A 22,212-nucleotide genomic window follows, 5' to 3' on the forward strand; every position below is an offset into this window, starting at 1 on the left:
ATACGGGTGCTGGAGGCAGACAGACCCGCCCACATACGGGTGCTGGAGGCAGACAGACCCGCCCACATACGGGTGCTGGAGGCAGACAGACCCGCCCACATACGGGTGCTGGAGGCAGACAAACCCGCCCACATACGGGTGCAGGAGGCAGACAGACCCGCCCACATACGGGTGCTGGAGGCAGACAGACCCGCCCACATACGGGTGCTGGAGGCAGACAGACCCGCCCACATACGGGTGCTGGAGGCAGACAGACCCGCCCACATACGGGTGCTGGAGGCAGACAGACCCGCCCACATACGGGTGCTGGAGGCAGACAGACCCGCCCACATACGGGTGCTGGAGGCAGACAGACCCGCCCACATACGGGTGCTGGAGGCAGACAGACCCGCCCACATACGGGTGCTGGAGGCAGACAGACCCGCCCACATACGGGTGCTGGAGGCAGACAGACCCGCCCACATACGGGTGCTGGAGGCAGACAGACCCGCCCACATACGGGTGCTGGAGGCAGACAGACCCGCCCACATACGGGTGCTGGAGGCAGACAGACCCGCCCACATACGGGTGCTGGAGGCAGACAGACCCGCCCACATACGGGTGCTGGAGGCAGACAGACCCGCCCACATACGGGTGCTGGAGGCAGACAGACCCGCCCACATACGGGTGCTGGAGGTAGACAGACCCGCCCACATACGGGTGCTGGAGGCAGACAGACCCGCCCACATACGGGTGCTGGAGGCAGACAGACCCGCCCACATACGGGTGCTGGAGGCAGACAAACCCGCCCACATACGGGTGCTGGAGGCAGACAAACCCGCCCACATACGGGTGCTGGAGGCAGACAGACCCGCCCACATACGGGTGCTGGAGGCAGACAGACCCGCCCACATACGGGTGCTGGAGGCAGACAGACCCGCCCACATACGGGTGCTGGAGGCAGACAGACCCGCCCACATACGGGTGCTGGAGGCAGACAGACCCGCCCACATACGGGTGCTGGAGGCAGACAGACCCGCCCACATACGGGTGCTGGAGGCAGACAGACCCGCCCACATACGGGTGCTGGAGGCAGACATACCCGCCCACATACGGGTGCTGGAGGCAGACAGACCCGCCCACATACGGGTGCTGGAGGCAGACAGACCCGCCCACATACGGGTGCTGGAGGCAGACAGACCCGCCCACATACGGGTGCTGGAGGCAGACAGACCCGCCCACATACGGGTGCTGGAGGCAGACAGACCCGCCCACATACGGGTGCTGGAGGCAGACAGACCCGCCCACATACGGGTGCTGGAGGCAGACAGACCCGCCCACATACGGGTGCTGGAGGCAGACAGACCCGCCCACATACGGGTGCTGGAGGCAGACAGACCCGCCCACATACGGGTGCTGGAGGCAGACAGACCCGCCCACATACGGGTGCTGGAGGCAGACAGACCCGCCCACATACGGGTGCTGGAGGCAGACAGACCCGCCCACATACGGGTGCTGGAGGCAGACAGACCCGCCCACATACGGGTGCTGGAGGCAGACAGACCCGCCCACATACGGGTGCTGGAGGCAGACAGACCCGCCCACATACGGGTGCTGGAGGCAGACAGACCCGCCCACATACGGGTGCTGGAGGCAGACATACCCGCCCACATACGGGTGCTGGAGGCAGACAGACCCGCCCACATACGGGTGCTGGAGGCAGACAGACCCGCCCACATACGGGTGCTGGAGGCAGACAGACCCGCCCACATACGGGTGCTGGAGGCAGACAGACCCGCCCACATACGGGTGCTGGAGGCAGACAGACCCGCCCACATACGGGTGCTGGAGGCAGACAGACCCGCCCACATACGGGTGCTGGAGGCAGACAGACCCGCCCACATACGGGTGCTGGAGGCAGACAGACCCGCCCACATACGGGTGCTGGAGGCAGACAGACCCGCCCACATACGGGTGCTGGAGGCAGACAGACCCGCCCACATACGGGTGCTGGAGGCAGACAGACCCGCCCACATACGGGTGCTGGAGGCAGACAGACCCGCCCACATACGGGTGCTGGAGGCAGACAGACCCGCCCACATACAGGAAAGTGAGGGAGCAAATATCCAATGTCCTGCTGATGGAGAATCTAACGGGCTATCCAGAGGATCCCATGATTACATTCCGGAGAGTCTGGGATCCCTTTCTATAACAGGGCTATATATGGAAGGGCGGAGACAGGTAGCAGAGTTTTGGGTCCCTTCCCCAAATTAAATATTAGAAGGGTTAAGCATAAGAATAGGATATATAACTATGTTGTATTGAAGATGAGATGTTTATAATATGTGGTGACATCACCCCTCCCCACCAAAACCACCCCCCCCCCCTCTACCCCTTCCCCTGGTTTATATGTTCGTTTGTCCCTTTGTCCATGTTATATGATTCTTGTTATTACATTGTATCCCTCGATTTATAATTTGCTAGCTCCAAATAAACAATACGGTATTATTAATCTGTGTTAAGAGCTAATTATAGGTGACAATGTATATGTGAAAATGGATATTTTTGTGAAAATACAAATAGATTTTTAAAAAAAAGTATATTTTATTAAGCGGCAGTGTTTTAAAATATGTTTCCCTTGATACATTAAATCAGGCAGGGTCTTTCATCTTAGGGACAGAGGGGAGGGGGATCCTGGCCACCGGGGCTTTGGTGCCAGCGAGTCTAATCCCAGGTCCGTAGGTCAAAGTGACACTAGCTGCCAGAGGTGTGAAAGCTATTCAGGCGAGATGGCTAAAACAAGTATGCGCATCCTGGACTGATAACTGGCCAGCCTGGTCAGTTGTCACCTTCCTAGACTTAGAGCCTGCGGGGGGCTTTTAATAGTAAGTGAGCAAGATGGTGTTTTGTGCACATGCCCTCTCACTGTTCTGAAGCCATAGGTGCCAGCTTCCACAAACCTGACAAAGTGTGTGAGTGGTTGGGGATGAAATTCCCACACCACGGGTTGGAGGACTAGCTGTGGGGCTGCCTGTCCCAAAGTGTATAAGACAGCTAGTCGCCATCCCAGAACTCTCTCTGTTGTTGTTTTCTCTTGTGTGTGCCATGTGTTCCTATGTTGTTATATGTGTTCCCAAGTGATTCCAGATGTCCAGGTTGCCATAAGGGCAAGAACGGGTCGGACCGGACCCAGAGACGCCTTGCGGAGATTGCAAAGACAAAGGCTGCAGGAAGTGTATCTTCTTCTGCCTATTGTAATTCAGTGTGTGTTTGCCTGTTTCTATGGAATAAATTACAATGTATTTTACTTCTTGGCTTTGCTCAATGATATGATCCCGGTATAAAGGTGTAAGTACCTGGTCTCCCGTGACACTCACTCATTGGGAGGCAGTGTCACATATTAGGAGGCAGTGCCACTCATTGGAACGCAGTCTCACTCATTGGGAGGCAGTATCACTCATTGGAGGGCAGTCTCACTCATACGGAGGCAGTCTCACTCATACGGAGGCAGTCTCACTCATTGGGAGGCAGCCTCACTCATTGGGAGGCAGTGTCACTCATTGGGAGGCAGTCTCGCTCATTAGGAGGCAGTCTCGCTCATTAGGAGGCAGTCTCGCTCATTGGGAGGCAGTGTCACTCATTGGGAGGCAGTCTCACTCATTGGGAGGCAGTGTCACTCATTGGGAGGCAGTGTCACTCATTGGGAGGCAGTCTCGCTCATTAGGAGGCAGTCTCGCTCATTGGGAGGCAGTCACGCTCATTGGGAGGCAGTGTCGCTCATTGGGAGGCAGTGTTGCTCATTGGGAGGCAGGCTCACTCATTGGAAGGATGTCTCACTCATTGGAAGGATGCGTCACTCATTGGAAAGCAGTCTCACTCATTGGAAGGATGTCTCACTCATTGGAAAGCAGTCTCACCTTTACATGACATGTCTCCCTCCACACAGAGATGACGCGGTGACACCACAAAAGAGGGGTCAATCGTCTTAAATTTCTCCCACGTTCGGACACGAGATACACAGGCGTCTCTCTGAGAGAGAGAGGGAGGAGAGATAGGAGGGGAGAGAGAGGGGGGGCTGTTACTGGCAGTGTGTTGGTCCTACAGGTGATAGTGAGATGTCCTAGAGGTGACAGTGAGATGTCCTAGAGGTGACAGTGAGATGTCCTAGAGGTGACAGTGAGATGTCCTATAGGGGACAGTGAGATGTCCTAGCGGGGACAGTGAGATGTCCTAGCGGGGACAGTGAGATGTCCTAGGGGGGACAGTGAGATATCCTAGAGGTGGCAGTGGGATGTCCTAGAGGTGACAGTGAGATGTCCTAGAGGTCACAGTGGGGACTCACAGCCTGCTTATTCTTTATCTTCACTTGAAGCTCATCAAAACTGTTAGAGATATATCCTGCGGAAACCTCACTGGTTTGCAACAGCCACTCCTCTGAGAGGGAGAGAGAGAGAGGGAGTGTGAGTGAGTGTGAGAGGGACAGAGAGAGGGAGTGTGAGTGAGAGGGACAGACAGGGTTAGTGTGAGAGACAGAGAGAGGGAGTGTGAGTGAGAGGGACAGAGAGTGTTAGTGTGAGAGACAAAGAGAGGTAGTGTGAGTGAGTGTGAGAGGGACAGAGAGGGAGTGTGAGTGAGAGGGACAGAGAGTGTTAGTGTGAGAGACAAAGACAGGGAGTATGAGTGAATGTGAGAGGGACAGAGAGAATGAGTGCGTGAGGGACAGAGCGGGGTTAGTGTGAGAGAGAGGGAGTGTGAGTGAGAGTAAGATAGAGAGACGAGTGCGAGAGGGACAGAGAGGGTTAGTGTGAGACAGAGAGAGGGAATGAGTGAGTGTGAGAGGGACAGAGAGAGGGAGTGTGAGTGAGAGGGACAGAGAGTGTTAGTGTGAGAGACAAAGAGAGGTAGTGTGAGAAGGACAGAGAGAGGTAGTGTGAGTGAGTGTGAGAGGGACAGAGAGAGGGAATGCGAGAGGGACAGAGTGTTAGTGTGAGAGAGGGAGTGTGAGTGAGTGTGAGAGGAACAGAGAGAATGAGTGCGTGAGGGACAGAGCGGGTTAGTGTGAGAGAGAGGGAGTGTGAGTGAGAGTGAGATAGAGAGACGAGTGCGAGAGGGACAGAGAGGGTTAGTGTGAGACAGAGAGAGGGAATGAGTGAGTGAGTGAGTGAGTGTGAGAGGGACAGAGAGAGGGAGTGTGAGTGAGAGGGACAGAGAGTGTTAGTGTGAGAGACAAAGAGAGGTAATGTGAGAAGGACAGAGAGAGGTAGTGTGAGTGAGTGTGAGAGGGACAGAGAGAGGGAATGCGAGAGGGACAGAGTGTTAGTGTGAGAGAGGGAGTGTGAGTGAGTGTGAGAGGAACAGAGAGAATGAGTGCGAGAGGGACAGAGAGTGTTAGTGTGAGAGACAGAGAGAGGGAGTGTGAGTGAATGTGAGAGGGACAGAGAGAATGAGTGCGTGAGGGACAGAGAGGGTTAGTGTGAGAGAGAGGGAGAGTGAGTAAGAGTGACAGGGACAGAGAGAGGGATTGTGAGAGGGACAGAGTGTTGGTGTGAGAGAGGGAGTGTGAGTGAGTGTGAGAGGGACAGAGAGAATGAATGCGAGAGGGACAGAAAGTGTTAGTGTGAGAGAGAGAGAGAGAGAGAGAGAGAGAGGGAGTGTGAGTGAGTGTGAGAGGGACAGAGAGAATGAATGCGAGAGGGACAGAGAGTGTTAGTGTGAGAGACAGAGAGAGGGAGTGTGAGTGAATGTGAGAGGGACAGAGAGAGGGATTGTGAGAGGAAGGGACAGAGAGAGAGTGAGCGTTGACAGAGAGGGGGAGTGTGAGTGCAATAGAGAGAGGGAGTGTGAGTGGGACTGAGATAAAGGGGCCTATGCACTAACCTACGATAAGTGGGTGTAAGAGCGCATAGTGCTCTTAGAACGTGATATCGCGCTCAGCGCGATTCACAGAGCAGCGCTAACAGGCACTTTCTATAACGGCTTTTTTCAAGAGATGTTTCTAAGTCCCACAAAGCTCGTCCGATCAGCTAAACGCGCTGATTTCTGCCAGTCTGCGCGATTCTCAAAGCTACGATAAGTGATCGTGCTTTAAAAACGTGCTTAAAAAAGCACGCCAGCTCAAGGCGTTGTTTACCTTTTTGCAGGCACGCCATCCATACAACAGGCCGGCGGGTGTCCCCGGCTGACCCCACGGGAGTCCGGGGGTCTGGGGGTGTTCGCGGGCCTGCGGTACCAATGGTGTGCCCCCCCAAAAATAAACAATACTGTGAAAAAATACAGCCCCCAGACCCCTAACACTTACACTACAGTACAGTAATTGGCAAAATTACTATTATCCACATATGGATAATAGTGCATTTGCCCATTTAAAATACATTAATCGCAATAAATAAAATAAAGACATCTTGCACTCACCCTTCTTGCCCGGCTGCCACGATGAAGGCCATCCTCATCTTCATCACCGTCTGTGCCCTCCGGTGCTGAAAAACATACACAATAATAAAAAGAGCCAGTGTAATGTCCCCTAACCCCTTCATCACCTTAGCGGTCATTAACTGCTACAGTCATTAAGGGGTTAACCCACCCTCACCCACCACTCGGGAGGTCTAACCACCCTCCCCACTACCCACCCCGTGAGGCCTAACCCCCCTCACCCACTATCCACAGGGACGCCTCCCCACCCTAGCTTGGGGACAATACCCCCTTCCCCCACCCCCGCTACCCACAATAAACATCACTATATTTAATAAACAATACATAACCCACCCACTCCCTGTGCCCCCCCATAAATACATGATTTATTCTTTTATATACAAGGTTAATACCCCAGGCCCACGGGAGTCCCCGGTGGTCCTGGCAGGTGTCCGCAGGCCCCGCAGTGCACCAGTCCCCCAGGGGCCTGGGAGCCCTCGGGTGGTCCCCGCCAGGCACTTTGGGCCTCCAGGTGGTCCCCGCGGGTCACTGTGGGCCCCAAATGGAGTCTCCATGGGTGGCCCTGCGGGTGTTTGGGGGTCCCCAGGTCAGCCCCACAGGTGTCTGAGAGTCCTCAGGTGTTTGCCACGGGGGTCTGGGGCCCTCGGGTGGTCCCTACGGGGCCCCCACAGTTGTGGGGCCACCGGTTCTTCACCGCAGGTGTCCCTCGTGGGTCCGCAGCCTGGTACCCGTGGGCGGACACCTGCCAGGACCACCGGGGACTTCCGTGGGCCTGGGGTATTAACCTTGTATATAAAAGAATAAATCATGTATTTATGGGGGGGGCACAGGGAGTGGGTGGGTTATGTATTGTTTATTAAATATAGTGATGTTTATTGTGGGTGGCGGAGGTGGTGGAAGGGGGTATTGTTCCCAAGCTAGGGTGGTTAGGCCTCCCTGTGGGTAGTGGGGGAGGGTGGTTAGGCCTCCCTGTGGGTAGTGGGGGAGGGTGGTTAGGCCTCCCGAGTGGTGAGTGAGGGTGGTTTAACCCCTTAATTACTATAGTGGCTAATGACCACTAAGGTAATTAAGGGGTTAGGGGACATTACATCGGCTCTTTTAATTCTTGTGTATGTTTTGTAGCACCGGAGAGACATGGGCAGGATGAGGATGAGGATGAAGACGGCCTTCACCGTGGGTGCCTGGAAAAGGTAAGTGCAATATGTATTTACTGTATTTATTGTGACTCGTGTATTTAAATGGGCAAATGCATTATTATCCATATGTGGATAATAGTAATTTTGCCCATTACTGTAGTGTATGTGTTAGGGGGAGGGAGGTATATTTATTTACAAGTATTGTTTATTTTTTGGGGGCACACCATTGGTACCGCAGGCCCGCGGGGACACCCGGACTCCCGCGGGGATCACCCGGTGACACCCGTGGGGTCAGCCAGGGACACCCGCCGGCCTGTTGTATGGATGGTGTGCCTGCAAAAAGTAGAAACAAATAAATGTTTCTAAGTTCAGCTCCTTTTGCACCTGCCCTTGGCTGGCGTGCTTTTTTAAGCGCGTTTTTAAAGCACGATCACTTATCGTAGCTTTGAAAATCGCGCAGACTGGCAGAAATCAGCGCGTTTAGCTGATCGTACGAGCTTTGAAAAAAGCCGTTTAAGAGCGCAAAGTGCCTCTTATCACTGCTCTGTGAATCGCGCTGAGCGCAATATCACGTTCTAAAAGCACTTTGCGCTCTTAAAGCCACTTATCAGAGTTTAGTGCATAGCCGACACAGAGAGACACAGAGAGACAGAGAGACATAAAAACACAGGGACATAGGACAGAGACACAGGGACAAAGAGAAACACCGAGAGAGACAGGGAGACAGAGACACAGAGACACAGAGGGACACAGGGAGACACAGAGGGACATAGAGGGACACAGAGAGACACAGAGAGACAGGGAGACACAGAGACACAGGGACACAGAGAGACACAAAGACACAGGGACACAGAGAGACAGGGACACAGAGAAAACAGAGACACAGGGACACAGAGAGACACAGGGACACAGAGAGACACAGAGAGACACAGGGACACAGAGAGACACAGGGACACAGAGAGACACAGGGACACAGAGAGACACAGGGACACAGAGAGACACAGGGACACAGAGAGACAGGGACACAGAGAGACAGGGACACAGAGAGACACAGGGACACAGAGAGACACGGACACAGAGAGACACAGAGAGACAGAGAGACATAAAAACACAGGGACATAGGACAGAGACACAGGGACAAAGAGAAACACCGAGAGAGACATGGAGACAGAGACACAGAGACACAGAGGGACACAGGGAGACACAGAGGGACATAGAGGGACACAGAGAGACAGGGAGACACAGAGACACAGGGACACAGAGAGACACAAAGACACAGGGACACAGAGAGACAGGGACACAGAGAGACACAGGGACTCAGAGAGACACAGGGACACAGAGAGACACGGACACAGAGAGACACAGGGACACAGAGAGACACGGACACAGAGAGACACAGAGAGACAGAGAGACATAAAAACACAGGGACATAGGACAGAGACACAGGGACAAAGAGAAACACCGAGAGAGACAGGGAGACAGAGACACAGAGACACAGAGGGACACAGGGAGACACAGAGGGACATAGAGGGACACAGAGAGACACAGAGAGACAGGGAGACACAGGGACACAGAGAGACACAAAGACACAGGGACACAGAGAGACAGGGACACAGAGAAAACAGAGACACAGGGACACAGAGAGACACAGGGACACAGAGAGACACGGACACAGAGAGACACAGGGACACAGAGAGACACAGGGACACAGAGAGACACAGGGACACAGAGAGACACAGGGACACAGAGAGACACAGGGACACAGAGAGACAGGGACACAGAGAGACAGGGACACAGAGAGACACAGGGACACAGAGAGACACAGGGACACAGAGAGACACAGGGACACAGAGAGACACAGGGACACAGAGAGACACAGGGACACAGAGAGACAGGGACACAGAGAGACAGGGACACAGAGAGACAGGGACACAGAGAGACACAGGGACACAGAGACACAGGGACACAGAGACACAGGGACACAGAGACACAGGGACACTGAGAGACAGGGACACTGAGAGACAGGGACACTGAGAGACAGGGACACAGAGACACAGGGACACCGAGAGACACAGGGACACCGAGAGACACAGGGACAGAGAGACAGGAACACAGAGAGACAGGGAGACAGGGACACAGAGAGACACAGGGACACAGAGAGACACAGGGACACAGAGAGACACAGAGAGACACAGGGACACAGAGAGACACAGAGAGACACAGGGACACAGAGAGACACGGACACAGAGAGACACGGACACAGAGAGACAGGGACACAGAGAGACACAGGGACACAGGGACACAGAGAGACACAGGGACACAGGGACACAGAGAGACACAGGGACACAGAGAGACACAGGGACACAGAGAGACACAGGGACACAGAGAGACACAGGAACACAGAGAGACACAGGGACACAGAGAGACACATGGACACAGAGAGACACAGCGACACAGAGAGACACAGGGACACAGAGAGACACGGACACAGAGAGACACGGACACAGAGAGACAGGGACACAGAGAGACACAGGGCCACCGAGAGACACAGGAACACAGAGAGACAGGGACACCGAGAGACACAGGAACACAGGGAGAAAGGGACACAGAGAGACACAGGGACACAGAGAGACACAGGGACACAGAGAGACACAGGGACACAGAGAGACACAGGGACAAAGAGAGACACAGGGACAAAGAGAGACACAGGGACACAGGGACAGAGACACAGGGACACAGAGAGACAGGGACACAGAGAGACAGGGACACAGAGACACAGGGACACAGAGACACAGGGACACAGAGAGACAGGGACACAGAGAGACAGAGACACAGAGAGACAGGGACACCGAGAGACACAGGGACACCGAGAGACACAGGGACACCGAGAGACACAGGGACACCGAGAGACACAGGGACACCGAGAGACACAGGGACACCGAGAGACACAGGGACACGGAGAGACACAGGGACACCGAGAGACACAGGGACACCGAGAGACACAGGGACACGGAGAGACACAGGGACACCGAGAGACACAGGGACACCGAGAGACACAGGGACACCGAGAGACACAGGGACACCGAGAGACACAGGGACACCGAGAGACACAGGGACACCGAGAGACACAGGGACACGGAGAGACAGGGACACAGAGAGACAGGGACACAGAGAGACAGGGACACAGAGAGACACAGGGACACAGAGAGACACAGGGACACAGAGAGACACAGGGACACAGAGAGACACAGAGAGACACAGGGACACAGAGAGACACAGAGAGACACAGAGAGACACAGATAGATTTAGATAGATAGATAGATAGATAGATAGATAGATAGATAGATAGATAGATAGATAGATAGATAGATAGATACACAGATAGATAGATAGACAGATAGATAGATAGATAGATAGATAGATAGATAGATAGATAGATAGATAGATAGATAGATAAGATAGATAATTACTGTGATCTTTGCATGTAGATAGATAGATAGATAGATAGATAGATAGATAGATAGATAGATAGATAGATAGATACAGATAGATGGATAATTACTGTGATCTTTGCATGTTGATAGATAGATGGATAGATGGAATGATAGATGGAATGATAGATGGATGGATAAGATAGATGGATGGATGGATGGATGGATGGATGGATAATTACTGTGATCTTTGCATGTTGATAGATAGATGGATAGATGGAATGATGGATGGATAAGATAGATGGATGGAATGATAGATGGATGGATAAGATAGATAGATAAGATAGATGGATGTAATGATAGATGGATGTAATGATAGATGGATGGATAAGATAGATGGATGGAATGATAGATGGATGGATAAGATAGATGGATGGAATGATAGATGGATGGAATGATAGATGGATGGAATGATAAATGGATGGATAAGATAGATGGATGGATAAGATAGATGGATGGATAAGATAGATGGAATGATAGATGGATGGATAAGATAGATGGATGGAATGATAGATGGATGGATAAGATGGATGGATAAGATAGATGGATGGATAAGATAGATGGAATGATAGATGGATGGATAAGATAGATGGATGGAATGTTAGATGGATGGATAAGATAGATGGAATGATAGATGGATGGATGGATAAGATAGATGGATGGATAAGATAGATGGATGGAATGATAGATGGATGGATGGATAAGATAGATAGATAAGATAGATGGATGGAATGATAGATGGATGGATGGATAAGATAGATAGATAAGATAGATGGATGGAATGATAGATGGATGGAATGATAGATGGATGGATAAGATAGATGGATGGAATGATAGATGGATGGATACGATAGATGGATGAATGATAGATGGATGGATGGAATGATAGATGGATGGATGGATAAGATAGATAGATAAGATAGATGGATGGAATGATAGATGGATGGATAAGATAGATGGATGGAATGATAGATGGACGGATAAGATAGATGGATGGAATGATAGATGGATGGATAAGATAGATGGATGGAATGATAGATGGCTGGATAAGATAGATGGATGGATAAGATAGATGATGGAATGATAGATGGATGGATAAGATAGATGGATGGATAAGATAGATGGAATGATAGATGGATGGATAGATAGATAGATAGATAGATAGATAGATAGATAGATAGATAGATAGATACAGATAGATGGATAATTACTGTGATCTTTGCATGTTGATAGATAGATGGATAGATGGAATGATAGATGGAATGATAGATGGATGGATAAGATAGATGGATGGATGGATGGATAATTACTGTGATCTTTGCATGTTGATAGATAGATGGATAGATGGAATGATGGATGGATAAGATAGATGGATGGAATGATAGATGGATGGATAAGATAGATAGATAAGATAGATGGATGTAATGATAGATGGATGGAATGATAGATGGATGGATAAGATAGATGGATGGAATGATAGATGGATGGATAAGATAGATGGATGGAATGATAGATGGATGGAATGATAGATGGATGGATAAGATAGATGGATGGATAAGATAGATGGATGGATAAGATAGATGGATGGATAAGATAGATGGAATGATAGATGGATGGATAAGATAGATGGATGGAATGATAGATGGATGGATAAGATAGATGGATGGATAAGATAGATGGAATGATAGATGGATGGATAAGATAGATGGATGGAATGTTAGATGGATGGATAAGATAGATGGAATGATAGATGGATGGATGGATGGATAAGATAGATGGATGGATAAGATAGATGGATGGAATGATAGATGGATGGATGGATAAGATAGATAGATAAGATAGATGGGTGGAATGATAGATGGATGGATGGATAAGATAGATAGATAAGATAGATGGATGGAATGATAGATGGATGGAATGATAGATGGATGGATAAGATAGATGGATGGAATGATAGATGGACGGATAAGATAGATGGATGAATGATAGATGGATGGATAAATAGATGGATGGAATGATAGATGGATGGATGGATAAGATAGATAGATAAGATAGATGGATGGAATGATAGATGGATGGATAAGATAGATGGATGGAATGATAGATGGACGGATAAGATAGATGGATGGAATGATAGATGGATGGATAAGATAGATGGATGGAATGATAGATGGCTGGATAAGATAGATGGATGGATAAGATAGATGATGGAATGATAGATGGATGGATAAGATAGATGGATGGATAAGATAGATGGAATGATAGATGGATGGATAAGATAGATGGATGGAATGATAGATGGATGGATAAGATAGATGGATGGATAAGATAGATGGAATGATAGATGATGGAATGATAGATGGATGGAATGATAGATGGATGGATAAGATAGATGGATGGATAAGATAGATGGAATGATAGATGGATGGATAAGATAGATGGATGGAATGATAGATGGATGGATAAGATAGATGGATGGATGGATGGATGGATAATTACTGTGATCTTTGCATGTTGATAGATAGATAGATGGAATGATACATGGATGGGTGGATGGATAATTACTGTGATCTTTGCATGTTGACGCCTCGCTCCTTTTCATGGCTTTGTTGGCTAATTCAGTGCAGGGAATACAGATCGGCCTGCCAAGGGTCACACATAGCGTCAGCGGCAGAGCAGAGGAGGAGAAGTGACCGAGGTCAGAGAGACAGTAACAGAGCACAGGAAGAGAAGTGACAGAGGTCACACAGAGTCAGAGGCAGAGCACAGGAGGGGGAGTGACTGAGGTCACACAGAGTCAGAGGCAGAGCACAGGAGGGGGAGTGACCGAGATCGCACAGAGAGACAGCGGCAGAGCACAGGAGGGGGTCAAGTGACCGAGGTCACACAGAGAGACAACGGCAGAGCACAGGAGAGGAGAGTGATCGAGGTCACACAGAGAGACAGCGGCAGAGCACAGGAGAGGGGAGTGTCCGAGGTCACACAGAGAGACAGCGGCAGAGCACAGGAGAGGGGAGTGACCGAGGTCACACAGAGAGACAGCGGCAGAGCACAGGAGAGGGGAGTGACCCAGGAGAGGGGAGTGACCGAGGTCACACAGAGAGACAGCGGCAGAGCACAGGAGAGGGGAGTGACCGAGGTCACACAGAGTCAGCGGCAGAGCACAGGAGAGGGGAGTGACCGAGGTCACACAGAGACAGCGGCAGAGCACAGGAGGAGGGGAGTGACCGAGGTCACACAGAGACAGTGGCAGAGCACAGGAGAGGGGAGTGACCGTGGTCACACAGAGAGACAGCAGCAGAGCACAGGAGAGGGGAGTGACCGAGGTCACACAGAGAGACAGTGGCAGAGCGGGGGTTACCTGGCGCTCTTAGAGAAGGTCACTGGGGTCTCCAGTTGAACGAGGGCCACATCGTAGTCATAGTCCTCCGTTATCCCGATGGAAGACTTTCTGCCCAGGTCGTAACAGTCGTGGATCTTAATCTCCTTCACTTTGTAGGTCACCCCACCTAAAGGAACGGGATCCCACTTCAAAGACCAGCCTCTGAGCTTAAAACTCCCTCTTTCTTTCCCTTGCTCCCCACCACAGAGACCAGGCCCTGAGCTCCCTCGCACCCCCTCCCCCAGTGTTACAGCATCAAGAGAGGGAGAGGGGGGGAGAAGAGAGGGAGGAAGAGAAAGAGGGAGGAGAGAAGGGGAGAGAGGGGAAAGGAAAAGCAAGGAAAGGGAGAGAAGAAGAGAGGGAGGAAGAGAAAGAGGGAGGAGAGAAGGGGAGAGGGAGAGAGAAGGGGAAAGGGAGGGGTGGTAAGAGATAGGGTGGGAGAGAGAAAGAGAGAGAGATACACAGAGAGAAAGAGCAGAAGAGAGGGAGAGAGAAAATAAGAGAGGAAGAATAGAGGGGTAGAGAGAGGAAGGGGGTGGGAAGGGGGGAGAGAGGGGTAGAGAGAGGAAGGGGGAGAGAGCGAGAGAGGAGGGAAATGGGGGGCAGAGAGAGGGAGGGGTGGGATGGGGGGGAGAGAACGATAGGGGGGGGAGAGAACGATAGGGAGGGGGAAGAGATATACTGGTGGACAGATCTGTTGAGGTTCTGATATCGTCCTTTCCCACACAGTGTTACAGCCTCTCCAGATCCCACTTCAGAGAGCAGCGTCCTCTCCTACCGATTTTCACAGAGTAGTCACTGGCCGGCCAGTCGCCCTTGAAGCAGTGGGCTGCGGAGAGCACCCAGGACTTGGAGATCAGGGACCCCTTACAGGGGCTCTTCGTCTGAAACTGGAAGAGGCAGGCAAACGTTTCACGGCCTGATCTTTGAAGTGGGATCTAGCGTGTGGCTGTAACACTAAGGGGAAACTCCATCTCTCTTTGTCTCTCCTGCCCCCTCTTTGCTCTCTCTCTTCCCCCCATCCCCCCCTCTCCCCCCTCCCCATGCTGAAACTATGGGAGCAGTCAGTTAGTGTTTCTCTCTCCCCCCCTCTCCCCCCCGCTCTCTCTCCACCTTCTCTATCGCCCTTCTCGCTTTCTCCCCCACTCTCTCTCCCCCCTCTTTCTCCTCCCTCCCTGTCTCTCTCTCCCGCACCTCTCTCTCCCCCCTCCCGACGCTGAGACTATGGGAGCAGTCAGTGTTGGGGTGTTTCTCTCTCCCCTCCCCCTTTCTCTTCCCCTCTCTTTCTCATCCCCCTTCTCTCTCCCCCCCCTCCCTGTCTCTCTCTCCCTCTCCTCTCTCCCCCCCTCCCCATGCTGTGACTACGGGTGCAGTGTTGGAGTTTTTGGAGAGGAGACTGCAAGCTATTTCTCTTCCTCTCTCTATGTAGACGGCTTTAGGTCCACCATGGCCAACTCTCTGGGACATTTCACCCCTCGGTTTGAATTTGACATGTTAACCCAGAAAACATGTCCCGTACAGTATGTTGGCGCCCGGGAGATTTTGGCAGTGGGAGACGGTGTTTACGGCAAAACAGGAGCCCATCTGGAAGAGTCGCTACATCTAACGCCCAACATTTGCAGGACCCATAACCTATTAGGAGATGAATCAAGCAGACATGGAAAGGTATTGTCGCCCATCTAATGGGGTTCCCCAGTTCCTTTGGGACAGAGTACAGCTGGCAGTGCCCTAGGTCCCATATGATGAAGGTGGTCAGGGACTGATAGAAGAGCTAGAGCAAGAGGCCCTGCCTGAAGCTGGCAGGCTATGGAGAAATGGTCCTTCTCAGCCAAAGTCTACGTTTCCATGTCCTCGGTAGAGCAGCCACATTCTAGAAACAGGTAATTGGGAAACTCCCAGGCTCCCCTTTCGACTCTTTCTTGGAGGTTTCTGCTTTGGTCCTCTCATAACAAGTTGGAAGATGAAACAATGATCGATATTATGTTTTTAGTCGATTATAAAATGTTGCCTTTGGCTTCATCGGAAATCTGATTCTGTAGGCCGGCCGTAGGGATTTTGGAACCAGCTTTGCGTTAAAATTATAATCATTTTAAAGTCTGGTCTTTTATCATCTAGAGCAGGGATGGCCAACTCCAGTCCTCAAGTGCCACCACCAGGTCAGCCTCACAGGATATCCCTGCTTCAGCACATGGGATTCAATCCGTGGCTCAGTCGAAGACTGATGTTGGATACCCCCTGATCTAAGTAATTTATTTTGGTGCTTGTTCATTTAAACCTAATTAAAAAATGGTGATCTAAAAGTTTCAGAGTCCTGAGTTTTTAGCTACTTTTAGCTACTTCTGTGGTCACCAGTTTGTTGTGTTTGTAGCTTTATAGAGGAACTGGAATGAGCTCTTCGGGGAAACATTTAGAGATGCTGAGAAGATAGACCTCCCCAGAAGGATTCTGTCTCTATCCTTCCCCCCTCTTTAACCATTGGATGTAAACAGAGGGAAACCCTAAGCCTTGTTTTGAAGTGGGATGACTTGAACTAAAGTGGGGTTCAGAAGTGGAACTGTATTTTTTGTGCTGTGTTCCACACTCACGTCGATCTGAACAGTCCAAGGATGGTGGTGACTCTTCTCTGCTTCCGGAGACTCGTCATTAAGACCACACATGTCCCCATAATTCCGAATCTCTGTAGGGAAACAATGCGGCAACACACAACACAATGTCTCTTCCTTATTAACTTTAGAGAACTATCATACTGTAATTACTGCATTAAATTCAACTAGAGCTCAGCACAATGTAATTAAACTCAAAACAACCCAACTAAACTCTATTAGAACTCAACACAACTCGACTACAAGTTAACATAGCAAAATTCAAACTCAACATCATTCAATTAAGCTCAAGATATCTTAAGTAAACTCGACATAATTGTATTAACCTTGACTAAACACAACTAAACTGCACACATTTGAAGTAGAACTTAATAAACCCTATTAGAACTCAATACACTTCAACTGAAATCAACCATACAACCCAAAGTAACTCAACACAACTCAACACACTTCAACTGAAATCAACCATAAACCCCAAAGTAACTCAACACACTTCAACTGAAATCAACCATACACCCAATGTAACCCAACACAATTAAACGCACTTCACCTTAAATCAACCATACAACCAAAAGTAACTCAACACACTTCAACTGAAATCAACCATACAACCCAATGTAACCCAACACAACTCAACACACTTCAACTGAAAGTAACATAACCTAGATACAAAACCAAATACAATTCAGCTCACCTGGAGTGATGAAATGAAGCCCCCCTAAGTTTACAAATGTTAACCCAACCCACAGTAGAATAAGACAGTAGGAAAGGAAGACACACAGAGAGGGAGAGAGGAATAGGAGGGAGACGAGGGGAAGGAGAGAGTGGAGGAAGAAGGAGGAGAAGAGCTTGAGGAGGAGATGCCATACCAAGCATCTTGTGAAACGCCGTCTTCATGTCTTCTGCACTGTTTAGGATGAACACATGTTTCTCTCCATCCTTCTGAGACGCTATGTCACTCAGCTCCGTCTTATCTACATCCGCAGCACCAATCCCAAAGGCATACACATCTGGGGAGAGAGGGGGGAGAGGCAGAGAGAGAGAGACATAGAGAGGAAGGGAGGGAGAGCAGGACTCATGGATAGGGTGAGAAATAGACAGGGAGAGGGGGATAGGGAGAGAGATAAAGGGAGGGAACGAGGAGAGAGGGACAAAGAGAGAGAGAGATGGGGAGAGAGAAGGAGAGAGAATGTGAGGAGGGAGAGACAGAGAGGAAGGGAGGGAGAGCAGGACTCATGGATAGGGTGAGAAATAGATAGGGAGAGGGGGAAAGGGAGGGAACGAGGAAAGGGGGAGAGAGAGAGGGAGGGAACGAGGAAAGGGGGAGAGAGAGAGGGACATGCGGAGGGGGAGAGAGGAGGAGAGAGAATGGAGGGATGTGACACGGTTCCTCACCCAGATAATCTTCTCTGTTCGGCCTGATTGCCAGGAGTTCCTTAATTTTGTTTATGGCGTCAACCGGCCGACCTCCCATGTTAGATTTACCTGGGAACAGCAGGACACGAGGAGCAATGCATGCTGGTCACTGACACCCTGATCTCTCTCTCTCTCCCTTTCTCTCTCTCTCTGGTTCTGGATTTGCAATGCATTCTGGTCCATGTCGTCCTAATCTCTCTCTCTGGTTGCGGATTTGCAATGCATTCTGGTCCCTGTAATCCTTCTCTCTCTCTGGTTCTCGATTTGCAAAGCATTTTGGGCCCTGTAATCCTAATTTCTCTCTGTTTCTGGATTTGCAGTGCATTCTGGTCCCTGTAATCAAGATCTCTCTCTGGTTCTGGATTTGCAATGCATGCTGGTCCCTGATGCCCAGGTTTCTCCCTGATTCTGAATTTGCAATGCATTCTGGTCCCTGTAGCCCTGATCTCTCTGGTTGTGAATTTGCAATGCATTCTGGTCCCTGTAGCCCTGATCTCTCTGGTTGTGAATTTGCAATGCATTCTGGTCCCTGTAGCCCTGATCTCTCTGGTTGTGAATTTGCAATGCATTCTGGTCCCTGTAGCCCTGATCTCTCTGGTTGTGAATTTGCAATGCATTCTGGTCCCTGTAGCCCTGATCTCTCTGGTTGTGGATTTGCAGTGCATTCTGGTCCCTGTAGTCCTGATCTCTCTCTGGCTTTGGATTTGCGATGCATTCTGGTCCGTGTAGCCCTGATCTCTCTCTGATTGTGGATTTGCAATGCATTCTGGTCTCTGTAGTCCTGATCTCTCTCTCTCTCTGGTTGTGGATTTGCAATGCATTCTGGTCCCTGTAGCCCTGATCGCTCTCTGGTTCTGGATTTGCAATGCATTCTGGGCCCTGTAGCCCTGATGTCTCTCTGGTTCTGGATTTGCAATGCATTCTGGTCCCTGTAGCCCTGATCGCTCTCTGGTTGTGGATTTGCAATGCATTCTGGGCCCTGTAGCCCTGATCTCTCTCTGGTTCTGGATTGGCAATGCACCTCTGATTTCTCTGATGCTTACCGTCTGTCAGAAGAATAATCACGTGCTGAATCGTGTTCCACACGGCGGGCTCATATTTCCTCTCCTGTACTACCATCATCTCGTACACTTTGTCCAGAGCGGCTTTGATGTTTGTTCCGGATTTGTCCTTGTGATCTAGCATAATAATGAACCGCCAGTACAGGATGCCGCGTGGGGTTGGAGTTTGGATTAGCACAGGATGTGGTGAATGTGCTGGGATTAGTGTAAAACATAGAATATCCCACTTCTTACACCATCTTTCTAATTCACTGTGGAGGGGGGGGGGGCAGTGGTTAGCACAGGATGCTGTGCGTGCACTGGGATTAGTACAGGGTGCTGTGTGTGTGTGGAGAAGAGGAGCTGGGATTAGTACAGGGTGCTGTGTGTGCTGCGAATAGTATAGTATATCCCACTGCTACCACCATCTCTCCAACTCATAGATAGTATTGAAAAGGGGTAGGAGGAGTGGCGCCTTCATGAAAGGGTCCGAGGAGAGGACGTGTCTGTCCTGAAACGTCACGTTTTTGTGTATCCCTGCTCTGATGCTTTAAATACAAAGTAAGTTACTTACAGGAAGGTCCCTGTGTGCTTCCACCAGTCAACTTTCTACATGTCCAACTCATAGATAAAGGGGGAGCAGGGGTTAGTACAGTATGCTGTGTGCGCAGGGGAGGGGCTGGGGTTAGTACAGGAGGCTGTGCTACTCACCAGCATATTTGAGTGTGTCCTCAATCAGGCCCAGCAGGTAAGTGGAGTCATCAGAGTCATCGTCATAGACATTGATTAGAACTCTGGGCTCTGTCGCGTACGAGAGAATCCCAAACTGCATCCTCATATCAAACTCTGAGAGCTGGGGGGAGGGGGGAGGAGGCAGTAACAGAGGGGGCAGATAGGGAGAGTGGGGTAGAGAGAGAGAGAGAGGGGGGGAAGAGAGGGAGAGAAGGAGGGGGAGTGAGGCAGAGATGGAGAGAAAGGGGGGAGAAATAGAGAGGAGGGAGAAAGAGAGTTGAGAGGGAGAGAGAGGTAGACAGTCAAACACATAAGGAGACAGTCAGACACATAAGGAGACAGTCAGACACATAAAGAGACAGTGATTGACACTATGCGAGACAGACCCCCAGTACGAGAGCGTTGGTGCAGGTTCGGAAGGTCTGGAAGTTCTCCTCCCCGACGCTACTGGACGCGTCCACCAGGAGATAGACGTTCAGGAGGCCATCCTTCTGTATCTTTATAGTGCGGGCCAGGGAGACTGCAAGAGATAGCCGTGTGTGTGACAGATAGCTGTGAGCGGGTATGTGATAGATAGCTGTGTGAGTGACAGATAGCAGCTGTGTGTGTGGGGGATAGATTGTGTGCATGTGTGTGATAGATAGCTGTGTGTGATAGATTGTGTGGGTGTGTATGTGTTTGTGTGCGTGATAGATAGCTGTGTGTGTGTGTGACAGATAGCTGTGTGTGTGATAGATAGCTGTGTGTGTGTGTTGTGTGTGTGACAGATAGCTGTGTGTGTGTTGTGTGTGTGACAGATAGCTGTGTGTGTGACAGATAGGTGTGTGTGTGGGGGATAGATTGTGTGCGTGTGTGTGTGATACATAGCTGTGTGTGATAGATTGTGTGGGTGTGTATGTGTTTGTGTGTGTGATAGATAGCTGTGTGTGTGTGTGTGACAGATAGGCTGTGTGTGTGTGTGTGTGTGTTGTGTGTGTGACAGATAGCTGTGTGTGTGTGTTGTGTGTGTGACAGATAGGTGTGTGTGTGTGACAGATAGGTGTGTGTGTGTGTGTGTGTGTGTGTGTGTGTGTGTGTGTGTGTGTGTGTGTGTGTGTGTGTGTGTGTGTGTGTGTGTGTGTGTGTGTGTGTGTGTGTGTGTGTGTGTGTGTGTGTGTGTGTGTGACAGATAGCTGTGTGTGTGTGTGCGTGCGTGCGTGCGTGTGTGTGTGTGACAGATAGCTGTGCGTGTGACAGATAGCTGTGTGTGACAGATAGCTGTGTGTGCGTGTGACAGATAGCTGTGTGTGACAGATAGCTGTGTGTGACAGATAGCTGTGTGCGTGTGACAGATAGCTGTGTGTGTGTGTGTGTGACAGATAGCTGTGTGTGTGACAGATAGCTGTGTGTGACAGAAAGCTGTGTGTGTGTGACAGATAGCTGTGTGTGATAAATACAGAAAGGATGGGGGAGCACAGTTGTGGGAAACAGGCAGTGTAATAGATCTAGTAATTGACACTTAATAAAATGTAGCGGTTATACCCTGAGCAAGCGTAATGGCTCAGGTGGCTGATGTCCAATTTTAAGGGGTGAACATACATAAATGTGTATGTGTGGGTGGAAGGGTAAAAATAATAATATATAACTTACACGGCCTTGTGTAAGCTCAGTCGCTTCAAGGTTTCTTTGGGAATCCAGTTGATCTTGCGATGATGCTTTTCTCCCCGCGGTGTGAGTTCTTCTTCTTGTTGTTGTATGTTCTGCTTACTTCGTTGGTTCAATGTTCCGCTCTAGGGGGATTTCCTCTCATATAAACAAAAAAGAGGATAGGATTAAGTCATACGTATATAGAGACTTCAATGAGGGGGAGGATGGGGTATTTGTAAACCACTGAAATAAAATGGTATAATCTAGCACTCACACGGGCTAATGTGAGTGTGTTCCTATCTTGGTATCTTGTTTCTGCCCATTAAGTGATATTACCCAATTGGTAGCAGATGGTGATGGAGGGGTGGGGACAAAGAT

The 22,212-nt window shown here is 50.3% G+C and overlaps 1 protein-coding gene across 2 annotated transcripts in view; it reads right to left on the minus strand.

Moving 5' to 3' along the window:
• LOC142474707 (complement C2-like) overlaps positions 1-21,971 on the minus strand; it is a 28,163-nt gene extending 6,192 nt beyond the window's left edge. Inside the window, exons 1-12 of one of the 2 annotated variants that reach the window (XM_075580893.1) lie at positions 21,838-21,971; positions 20,595-20,728; positions 20,188-20,329; positions 19,480-19,614; positions 18,416-18,505; positions 17,890-18,030; positions 17,003-17,094; positions 15,196-15,307; positions 14,397-14,544; positions 13,601-13,677; positions 4,322-4,413; positions 3,897-4,008 (exon numbers count right to left, since the gene is read on the minus strand). In XM_075580893.1, coding sequence (XP_075437008.1) covers positions 3,897-4,008; positions 4,322-4,413; positions 13,601-13,677; positions 14,397-14,544; positions 15,196-15,307; positions 17,003-17,094; positions 17,890-18,030; positions 18,416-18,505; positions 19,480-19,614; positions 20,188-20,314 — 1,126 coding nt within the window. In that variant the 5' untranslated portion in view covers positions 20,315-20,329; positions 20,595-20,728; positions 21,838-21,971. Of the gene's footprint in view, positions 1-3,896; positions 4,009-4,321; positions 4,414-13,534; positions 13,678-14,396; positions 14,545-15,195; positions 15,308-17,002; positions 17,095-17,889; positions 18,031-18,415; positions 18,506-19,479; positions 19,615-20,187; positions 20,330-20,594; positions 20,729-21,837 lie in introns of both variants that reach the window. The other variant, XM_075580892.1, reaches the window with a different exon arrangement.
• Positions 21,972-22,212: the final 241 nt, after the last annotated feature.

The sequence above is a fragment of the Ascaphus truei genome, assembly GCF_040206685.1.
Source record: "Ascaphus truei isolate aAscTru1 chromosome 20 unlocalized genomic scaffold, aAscTru1.hap1 SUPER_20_unloc_1, whole genome shotgun sequence".
Classification (NCBI taxonomy): Eukaryota; Metazoa; Chordata; class Amphibia; order Anura; family Ascaphidae; genus Ascaphus; species Ascaphus truei.